Source organism: Salvelinus fontinalis, unplaced genomic scaffold (genome assembly GCF_029448725.1).
Source record: "Salvelinus fontinalis isolate EN_2023a unplaced genomic scaffold, ASM2944872v1 scaffold_0509, whole genome shotgun sequence".
Classification (NCBI taxonomy): domain Eukaryota; kingdom Metazoa; phylum Chordata; class Actinopteri; order Salmoniformes; family Salmonidae; genus Salvelinus; species Salvelinus fontinalis.
This window is the reverse complement of record NW_026600718.1, coordinates 33796-44984: the sequence shown is the minus strand read 5'-3', so window position 1 is coordinate 44984 and position 11189 is coordinate 33796. Positions and strand designations below refer to the sequence as shown.

Genomic DNA, 11189 nt, shown 5'->3' with positions numbered 1-11189 from the left:
ACCTACCGTGCATTTCCGAAAGTATTCACCCCCCCCCCCCCCCTTGAGATGTTGTGCCACTGATCTACACATAATATCAGTCTAACTTACAAATTCCTGATTTTAAAAACAATTCAGACTAAATGTCTTGAGTCAATAAGTATTCAAGCCCTTTGTTATGGCAAGGCTAAATACGTTCAGGAGTAAAACGGTGCTTAAAGGAGTTATATAATAAGTTGCATGGACTCACAGAGAGCAATAATAGTAGGCTAACATATATTTTTTACGAATATCCCATCTCTGTACCCCACACATAGAATTATCTGTAAGGTCCCTCAGTCGAGTCTTGAATTTCAAACACAGATTCAACCACAAAGACGAGCGAGGTTTTTCCAATGCATCTCAAAGAAGGGCACCTATTAGTAGACGGGTAAAAATAACAGCAGACATTGAATATCCCTTTGAGCACGAGGAAGTTATTCATTAAATCATTCTAATATGTATTGACTCAAAGGAGTTAAATACTAATCTAATCAAGATATATTAGTGCTTTATTTTTCATTCATCTTTTAATTTTTTTTATTTTTCTTCCACTTTGATATTACAGAGTATTTTGTGTAGATCATTGAAAGAAGGAGACAATTACATTAATTTTGAATTCCAATTTGTAACACAACAAAATGTGAAAAAAAAGTCAAGGGGTGTGAAAACTTTCTGAAGGCTCTGTATAATATAATATGGCCAGTTTATTATCATAACCATATTTTACGCTATAGAATAGCTGGGTAAAAATATTGTCATCAAGGTACATTTGCATACAATGCACAATGGTCTTATTGCTAAAAAATTGGTGGTTGAGGAGTTATGAAAAATAAAAAAGTTGACCTAAATAAATACATTCAACTATTATTATTATTATACTGTGTAAGTTATACATCATGTTTACTTTCTTTGCCTGTAGTTTGTGACTGGTGCCACTTGTTTCTCGGACAATGACCTTGTCAACTTCCGTTATATCAGAGCGCCAGAGAGTCACTTGTTTTGTCCCTTCTATCATCCCCTGGCTGCCGAAAGAGGCCCGCGCTGCTGTTAGTCCATATTGGACTAATTGAAATGTTACTGATCATAACCGTTAAAAACAATTTCGCAAGCTTCGTTTATTAACGTTAAAAAAATAAATGCCCTTTAACGGTTTGAGTCGTGGCTCACGCCGTCAGCTGTTGGGCGCTCTTGGGGTCGTCGGGTTGAAATAATAAGCGCTATGTTCTCCAACCGTAATCAGCGCCTTCAAATGGGCATGGGCGGAGACTGTGTGTGTGTGTGTGTGTGTGTGTGTGTGTGTGTGTGTGTGTGTGTGTGTGTGTGTGTGTGTGTGTGTGTGTGTGTGTGTGTGTGTTGTGCGCGCCACGACAGAAAACTCACAGTTAACATATTGCGGCACAAAGCTTAATCATTATTCGTTGGATTTTTACAAGGGCCTGATCGAATTAGTAATATTGCTTTCAATTTTACAGCAGGAAACAAAATATTACCGAAGTATACTGTCAAATTATGATCGTGTTTATTATGATATTTTCTGAAGAATGACTTCGTTTAGAAAAACAAACTAAAATAATAAATAACCTCAAATGTAGGCTTATCAAACGGGAAGATTTTCATCATAAATACGATATTCATAAAGACAAGTTCATTGATTTACAGTTTAAATGTAATTTACAGTTTTCGAATACTGTCTTTGAATATCCAAAACATGCATTGTCCCCCCCCCCCCCCCATCATATTGATTATGCAGGGTTATTGATGTGGCAGTAGTAATACAATCATATCGGTATATAAACACTCAGCAGAACACTTCTGCTGTAGAATTCTAAAACGGAGAAAACAGCTCGTTCTTTTCCCACCGAAAAGTCTAGAATCTATCAACAACAACAAAAAAAGTGTCATCAATTTCAGAATTTTCTGCAAGGATTGTTATATAATGTTGATGTTTACTAAAATAAGATCATGTATTGATATTATGTAGTGGTGGTCAATACGATTTCTTTAGCCTATTTCTTCCTTTTAGTTGCTGAAAAATCTACATGCCTTAACAACTTCTCTCCCTCACAAAAAACATGTCATATGCCCGAGTGTGTCTAATTCATTCATCTAAAACGAAGCTCGAATTTCTTTGTAATGACATCAGATTTGAAGACCCCTAACTCCTCCAAGCCTCCTCCCCTCTCTCCGTTCGCAAGATGCCAATTGGCGAATGGATGACAGACAGTCGGAAAAGCCATGGCATTGTCCCGGTGATTTGCCCCCAGATCGTTAAGTCCGCTATAAAACCCTGTCGTTATGCCCGTGCGTGCCAAATGGGCTGTTAGTTGTGATCGGGAGTAACAAGTGGATTGAACAGCGACACTTCCTCTGCACCGAGCTGCGCTCTGCATCTCTCTCTCTCTCGGTAGGTTTCTTGTCTGCTTTTCGGGATAATATTGATATGTCATTTAGGCAGTTGTGATTTTTTTTTGTCACAAAAATAGCCTCATCTGAGAATCTTTGTTTTTTTAACTTCATGTGTAGAATAACTTTCAAGAACCTTCTCGTGTCCTTTCGTGGATGTTTTTGTTTACCTTCTCATGTTAATCCATTGCACATTGAATTGGTTGACCATGTAGCATATTTTTATAATCTAGTGACATGGTTTTACATTTTAATCCTAGTGGTAGTGAAAAAATCTGATGCTAAATGGTTCGTTTACTTTTCTTTCCGTAGACTATTGCGCTGTCTGAATAAACCTGAGGATCATCATGGACTCCGGTACCAGCCGAATGTCCAGCCGACCTTCCTCTCCCGAGGTGCACGATATGTTCCTGCATGCGATGAAGAAGCATATGGTGGGCTTCTCCGGTACTGTCTCGTCCACACAGAACGACTCACCGCCAGAGATACCCGCGGACATGCGGAGCCTTTCGGATGACGATGATGACATTACTCTGAGAATGCTGTCAAAGAAGGACCGTAAACTGCTCTCAGAGAACGAGCTGCAGGGGATGCGGCTGAAAATCAACAGCCGTGAGCGGAAGAGGATGCACGACCTTAACATCGCCATGGACGGTCTCCGGGAGGTCATGCCTTACGCGCACGGGCCCTCGGTGCGCAAACTCTCCAAAATCGCTACTCTCCTCTTGGCGAGAAACTACATCTTGATGCTGAGCAACTCGCTGGAGGAGATGAAGAGGCTTGTCAGTGAGTTCTACGGCAGCGGCCACCACAGCAGCTTCCACCCTTCCGCATGTGGTACTATGGCGCACACTGGGCCCCTGCCTGGTCATCCGGCCGTTTCCCACGCCTCCCACCCAGTGCACCATCCACTTCTTCCCCCGGCAGTCTCCACGGTTGCCTCTCTCTCTACAACGGGTCTCACCTCGATCAGACCCCACCATGGACTCCTGAAGGCGCCCTCGGCCGTCCCGGGCCCCCTGGGCAGCAGTTTCCATCACTGGGGCGCGGGAATGCCCTGTCCATGCAGCATGTGCCAGGTGCCACCACATGTTTCCGGCATGAGCGCTGTCACCATGTCCAGGCTGACGAGTGAATCCAAATGACTTGAACTCTTATCATAAAACGAGAGAGGGAAAAAAGGGAAATTAACTTTGGCTTGAAGACGTCACAGTGTATATCAGTCCATCACGTTTTTTTGATTTTTATTTATCTGTTGCTGAAATAAACTTTGGATTGAGCCAGCAGAAATGCATTGCTTTAGAACATTGGAGGAGCGCTACTTACATACCATGTTGTAACATTATTTAGATAAATGTATAAAAGGTGCTTTTCATATTCAGTAAAAGCCCATCAGTTCACTGTATGCAAACCTATGACAGAAATACACATTATAGGAAGGGCGTTACTGATGGCTTTTAATGACCTGTTCTCGATCATTATTTAACTTTAGACTAGCGCATTCCCGAGACAGAATAAACGAAAGTACACTATGTGGGTACAGCATACGGCATGAGAACACAACGGTAATGTAGATTGTAAATATGTAGATTCAGATTTCTGTTTGTACGAGAGTTTTTATATCAGGCCCTTGGTTAATGTTTGGATTGACCCGTTTAGCTTGTGTCTGCTTTCAGCCATGTAGCGCTGGTACCAAGTTGCTCCTGCTTCTTCCTCTGGTACCAAGTTGCTCCTGCTTCTTCCTCTGGTACCAAGTTGCTCCTGCTTCTTCCTCTGGTACCAAGTTGCTCCTGCTTCTTCCTCTGGTACCAAGTTGCTCCTGCTTCTTCCTCTGGTACCATGTTGCTCCATCTTCTTCCTCTGCCTCTTGTACAATATGTCCTTTCAGTGTTTTCTCTCCAACGTCACTGCCGATCCTATAGATGGCTGTTTTCTTATGTACGTTTCCTCTTTCCATGTTTTGTTGTTGTTGCCAAGTCACAGCCCGACGCAAAGAATGATCACTTCTTTGTTTTGTTTTTATAAAAAAGTGCTAAATTATATTTATTTACTTATTTTGGATGGGATTTCAAATGAATCAATGACGATGATTATGTTGGGATTTTTACATGTTAAATAAAAACACGTTTAATTGACATCGTTCTTTTCTTACTGATGTTCCACAGAAAGTGTATGAAAAACATACAGAGGCCAAATTAACCCCAATATTTAATAATACATTAGCCCAAATGTAGATATTATCTAATCGTCGAATCGGTGACGTAAGCAATAGCTCAACAGTTGGTTCTCTCTAAGAAATGTCTATGGAATTTAGAGATATAGGCCAGACATACTTTTATGTCAAAGCTGTGCGTAAAATAACAACATTTTATTAAAACCTTCAACATTTTATAAAAACCAAAAGGCTATGTTTAAACAATAGGCAGATGCCTTTTTAGAAAATTATTTTGCATTCAAAAAACAAATTAGACCCACAATACACTTTAATAAACATAGGCAATACTTTTGTAACCTGTTTTTAGGGGAGTGGGGGGGGGGGGGGGGGAATCAGAATTATGATTGACTAACAAGGACTAACTGTCCCCCTCTGTTCAATTCAACTGAGGACAAAGGAATCCACACCATTCAGATTCTATTCACAGTGAGTCCAGACTGCTTCATTTTGAGCTCTCACTTTTGTTAGCAAAATCATGTTTTACATTATAGGCCTACTATAATCTCAGTATCATTGTAATCCATGTGTGTAATATTGTAATCCATGTGGATTTGCTATGTTTTATATGTGGATTATACAGTATATGTACTATGTGCTCCTCTGCTGGAAAACCAATTACTCTCTCTCGGGACAAATACATTTAAACTTGTCATTCAGAAATCAAATTTCCCGAAATTATTATTCAACTGCTTGACCTCGCAAATGATTAAAAAATATATATTATTATTAGGTTTTAGATATTTCGTTTAGTAGAATTATAGAAGGATAAACCACATAAGATGTGATTCACTGCAAACTCGACATTTGGAGAAGCCAAATTCCTTTAAATGGGGTGGAAAGTAGCCTAGTGGTTAGAGCGTTGGGCCGGTAACCGGAAAGTTGCAAGATGGAATCCCCGAGTTGACAAGGTCAAAATCTGTCCTTCTGCCCCTGAACAAGGCAGTTAACCCACCGTCATTGAAAATAAGAATTGGTTCTTAACTGATTTGCCTAGTTAAATAAAAGAATCAGAAGTGATGATGAAAAGATACAAATGTCAAGATCTTTTAGAATAATCCATAATTAACATGTATAGCTCCGATTAGTTTTATCGTTTAGTAATTAGTATTAGTAATTATCCTAACTAATTAGACAAAACAAATAAATATAATTTATATTCAAAGTATACATATAGAATATATTATCATCATTCTTGTTTTCGCCTTAATTATATTCAGAGCACAACACACTTGTTCGTGACTTTGCTTCTCCTTCAGACTCACTCATACAAAGGTGACTTTCTTTGTTTTTTTTTGGCACCAGTTTGATTTTGTCCACGCCCCGCTGCTGTCACAACTAGCGTTGTTTGAATTGTTTAGGCAAGGATCCAATTGGACTTCCATATTTCTAGTTTTGTTGTTGTTGTTGTTGTACTTTGATGAGCTGAAAAACTAATACTGTCTTGATGAAATCAGGCCTTTTGGATATTTATTCAGAGACTCTACATGAGAGGGGGCCACTTACCGAGACCTAAGCTAAATGTACTTGGATTCTTGAGCTATATATAACATATGAGGGCAAACAATCCCCAATACAAGTTCTGTTGTGAGGAATATCCGGGAATAAATGAATATAGCAGGGTGTTGATTAGTAAACGGCGGCAGCTGCATAGCAGGATGTCCATGCGGCTGCAATGTTTTCAAAAGGCTTTTGAAGCTGGAACGATATAGAACGAACCTGCTGTTTGAATATTCATGCTTGCGTTTGTTTATTAATTTGTCTTCTTTTTTTAATTATTTTTTATTTTTTTACAATTGAATTATTCAAATGATGTGAGTAGGAAAATAAAAAGTTCTTCAAGATGTGTTGGGCGTTTCGGCCCAAAGAAAAACATTTGTTTGACTCACTGCTATTTCATCCTAATTTTACTTGAACCACTTGAAAAATATCCGCTTGTTTCAATAGTTTTTTTGTTGTTCACAGACACGCACACGCACGCGCGCGCGCGCGCACACACACACACACACACACACACACACACACACACACACACACACACACACACACACACACACACACACACACACACACACACACACACACACACAGCCACACCTGAACAACCTAGGTAAAAGGATGCCACTTGAGCTATCCCAGCCAATATAATGTTTATATATCTACTAGCCTATTAAAAGGGGGTAACGTGACATGTTTGACAGAACAAATTGAGTCCAAACCGAGTTTAATAATCAAATGTGTAAATAACACAATGTTTAACATGTATTTTTTTTTTACCAACATCTGCTTGTCCAGGTCATCTCTTAGCCCACCACCCTATTGAGAAGCCATTTGCTGCCTGCGAAATGCAATTACTCACAGAGTTAATGGGGATTAGAGGTATCACATTTCAAAATTAATTAGAACCCCCCACTCACTACCCACAATTCCATCTATTTCGTTCCCACCTTAACGAGCAGCCTTTCTCACTTCATTATGAGTCAGTCAGTTATCTACACACCATTACACACACACGCGCACACACGTGCACACGTACATACAGTTTAAGTCGGAAGTTTACATACACTTAGGTTGTAGTCATTAAAACTCGTTTTTCAACCACTCCACACATTTCTTGTTAACAAACTATAGTTTTGGCAAGCAAGTAGGTTAGGACATCTACTTTGTAAATGACACAACTAATTTTTCCAACAATTGTTTACAGACATATTATTTCACTTATAATTCACTGTATCACAATTCCAGTGGGTCAAGAGTTTACATACACTAAATTGACTGTGCCTTTAAACAGCTTGGAAGATTACAGAAAATGATGTCATGGCTTTAGAAGATTCTGATAGGCTAATTGACATCATTTGAGTCAATTGGAGGTGTACCTGTGAATGTATTTCAAGGCCTACCTACTCAGTGCCTCTTTGTTTGACATCATGGGAAAATCAAAAGAAATCAGCCAAGACCTCAGAAAAAAAGGAATTTGGGAGAACATTCTCTTGACTGGTGCATTACTTCCAGGTAAACACATGACAACAGACGCTAATCTAGCCAAGTTAGTGTGTGGGATGTCGTTCTCTATGAAGTGGGTAACCACCGTGCTCCATCGCTGACTAAGCGGTGTCTCAGATGTTTTCCATTCTTCAAGCGATCCCCTTTAGGAACTCTTGCAGGCCAGTAACCTCGTCACACAATGCATCCTCATTGATGATCACATTGGTGCATTTTTCCTGCAGGGTGCCTGCTGCCTTCTGGATCTCTTCAATCTGAGGTTGCCTTTTTAAAAGGAGACAATGTAACCCTTTTAGATTATCTGTGTGCTTTCCCCATGCTTGCAAGTAGTTCACAGCCATAGTGAAGAATGATTGTTATGTTTTGAGAAAGCTCTCTTTAGACAAGGGTCCATTTTCCTCTAGCTCTCTCAGAAGTCCTCTGACCAAAACTGGAATGAAGTTGTCATCACGTCTTGCAGTCAATTTTGCCTCAACGTTTCTCAGAATTGCAGCGGACTCCACAGCACAGTGGTCCTGGCCTCCAAGCATCTTGATCTTGTCAATGAATACGGTCAAGTTTCCATGGACAAAGGCCAGCCAAAGTTCAGTCAGTGGATCTTCGAACATTGTTCACAGGACAACAGGGCATTTGTCTTCAGAAATAAAAAAGGATTTCAATGGCACATAGATTTCAATGGCCGAGTTTTCCACAGCAGTTTTCTCCAAAACTATCGCGAGCAAGTAGTTAGTAGAAGAAGAAGAGTGAATGAAGCTGCTGTAGCGAGCAGCCCCCTCTGCTGGCCTAAACAAGCACAACGCGATTGAGACGTCAACCGGGCATCGGAGCAGAGGAAGGCTCCTGCCATGGAGCGGGACTGGTCCCCGTGCCTGGACTGGCCACCGGCGCAGAGGAAGGCTCGAGCGGGACTGGTCACCGTGTCTGGACTGGGCATTGGCGCAGGTTGCACCGGACTGATGACACGCTCCTCAGGTCGAGTGCGTGGAGCCGGCACAGGACGCTCCAGGCTGGGGAGGCGCACTGGAGGCCTAGTGCGTGGAGCCGGTACAGGTGGCACCGGACTTTTGACACACTCTTCAGGGCGAGTGCGAGGAGCTGGCACAGGACGTACCGGACTGGGGAGGCGCAGTGGAGGCCTGGTGCGTGGAGCCGGCTCAGGTGGCACCGGACTGGTGACAGGCTCTTCAGGTCGAATGTTGAGCAAAACACACTTGACCAACATCTCTCTCCTCTCCCTCTCTCCCTTCTTCTCCATCGACTCCCTGACGGTCTCTGGCTCTTCCCTCTGCTCAGCCACCAGCTCCATGTGACTGAAGACACGCTCCTCATGGCGAATGCGAGGAACCGGCACAGGACATACCGAGCTGGGGAGGCGCACTGGTGGCCTGGTGCGTGGAGCCGGCACAGATGGCACCGTACTGATGACACGCTCTTCAGCACGCCTGCGCTGCAGCCTACTCCTCGCCTCCACCTCTCTCCGGTATTCCTCCACCGTCTGCCATTTGGGCTCTTGCACTCTCCGCTGCTCAGCCGACAGCTCCATGTTTCTGTGGCCGCGGCCCCCGGCGTCATTGCTCTCCTTCCTGAGTCCTCTGCGACTCCCGCCAAGGAAGGGTCTCGCATCCACTCATGATCTCCCATGTCCAAAACTCCTTTACCTCATGGACACACTGCTTGGTCCTTGCTTGGTGGGATATTCTGTCACGATTGTTATGATAGATGGACCAAGGTGCAGTGCGATTCGAATTCCACATCTTTTATTAGTTAAACTTAAACTTAACAATAAACAAACAACGACCGTGAAGTAACAGAGTGCACATCAGCACTCAACAAAACAATATCCCAAAAATGCAGGTGGGAACAGGGACACCTTAAAGATGATCCCCAATTAGAGACAACGAATATCAGCTGCCTCTAATTGGGAACCATACTAAGAACACCAACATAGAAATGCGTCGACTAGAACACCCCCTAGTCACGCCCTGACCTACAACACCATAGAGAACCAAGGGCTCTCTATGGTCAGGGCGTGACAGTATCGACATAAACTGAAAGGCTGCTCAGCAAGGAAGAAGCTTCTGCTCCAAAACCACTATTAAAAAGCCAGACTACGGTTTGCAACTGCACATAGGGACAAAGATAATACTTTTTTTTTTTAAATATGTCCTGACCTATGTTTGGAGGAAAAAGGGGGATGCTTGCAAGGCGAAGAACACCATACCAACCATGAAGCACGGGGGTGGCAGCATCATGTTGTGGGGGTGCCTTGCTGCAGAAGGGACTGGTGCACTTCACAAAATAGATGGCATTATGAGGTAGGAAAATTGTGTGGTAATATTGAAGCAACATCTCAAGACATCAGTCAGGAAGTTAAAGCTTGGTCGCAAATGGGTCTTTCAAATGGACAATGACCCCAAGCATACTTCCAAAGTTGTGGCAAAATGGCTTAAGGACAACAAAGTCAAGGTATTGGAGTGGCCATCACAAAGCCCTGACCTCAATCCCATAGAAAATGTGTGGGCAGAACTGAAAAAGCATGTGTGAGCAAGGAGGCTTACAAACCTGACTCAGTTACACCAGCTCTGTCAGAAGGACTGTGCCAAAATTCACCCAACGTATTGTGGGAAACTTGTGGAAGGCTAACTGAAACATTTGACCCAAGTTTAACAATTTAAAGGCAATGCTACCAAATACTAATTGAGTGTATGAAAACTTCTGACCCACTGGGAATGTGATGAAAGAAATAAAAGCTGAAATGAAACATTCTCTCTACTATTATTCTGAAATTTCACATTCTTAAAATAAAGTGGTGTATTTAAGACAGACAATTTTTACTAGGATTAAATGTCAGGAATTGTGAATAACTGAGTTTAAATGTATTTGGTTAAAACCTTTCTGGGACAGGCGTTCCGCTAGCGGAACCCCTCGACAACATTCCGCTGCAAAGGCAGCACGGGTAATTCAACAATATTTTTTAGAAATATGTAACTTTCACACATTAACAAGTCCAATACAGCAAATGAAAGATCCACATCTTGTTAATCTACCCATCGTGTCCGATTAAAAAAAATGCTTTACAGCAAAAACACAACATATGATTATGTTAGATCACCGCCAAGTCAAAAAAACACGAGAGTGTTTTCTATCCAATAGTAATACTAATATGCATATATTAGCATCTGGGACAGAGTAGGAGGCAGTTCACTATGGGCACGTTATTCATCCAAAAGTGAAAATGCTGCCCCTTATCACAAAAAAGCTAAGGTTTTCAACCTATGTATGTAAACTTTCGACTTCAACTGAACATACATACGGGCACACATACATACATACGTACATACATATATACGTACATACATACATAAATATATATATATACATATACAGTGCGGAAAGTGTTTAGACCAATTAATTTTCCCCACATTTTGTTACGTTCCTTTATTCTGAAATGGATGAAATATATGTTTTCCTCATCAATCTACACACAATCCATAATGACAAAGCTAAAACAAGTTTTGAGAATTTTTTGCCAATGTATTTTGCTAAAAAT

At 41.6% G+C, this 11189-nt stretch overlaps 1 protein-coding gene across 1 annotated transcript; it reads left to right on the top strand.

Annotated features, from left to right (window-relative positions):
* Positions 1-2315: 2315 nt before the first annotated feature.
* LOC129846369 (oligodendrocyte transcription factor 2-like) lies at positions 2316-4559 on the top strand. Its single transcript, XM_055914299.1, has 2 exons — positions 2316-2425; positions 2737-4559. The coding sequence occupies exon 2, from the start codon at positions 2772-2774 to the stop codon at positions 3567-3569; it is 798 nt and encodes a 265-aa protein (XP_055770274.1). The 5' UTR covers positions 2316-2425; positions 2737-2771; the 3' UTR covers positions 3570-4559.
* Positions 4560-11189: the final 6630 nt, after the last annotated feature.

What these genes read in the sequence shown, in the direction of transcription:
- LOC129846369 (XM_055914299.1), top strand. Translation starts at nt 2,772, where the DNA reads ATGGACTCCGGTACCAGCCGAATGTCCAGCCGACCTTCCTCTCCCGAG.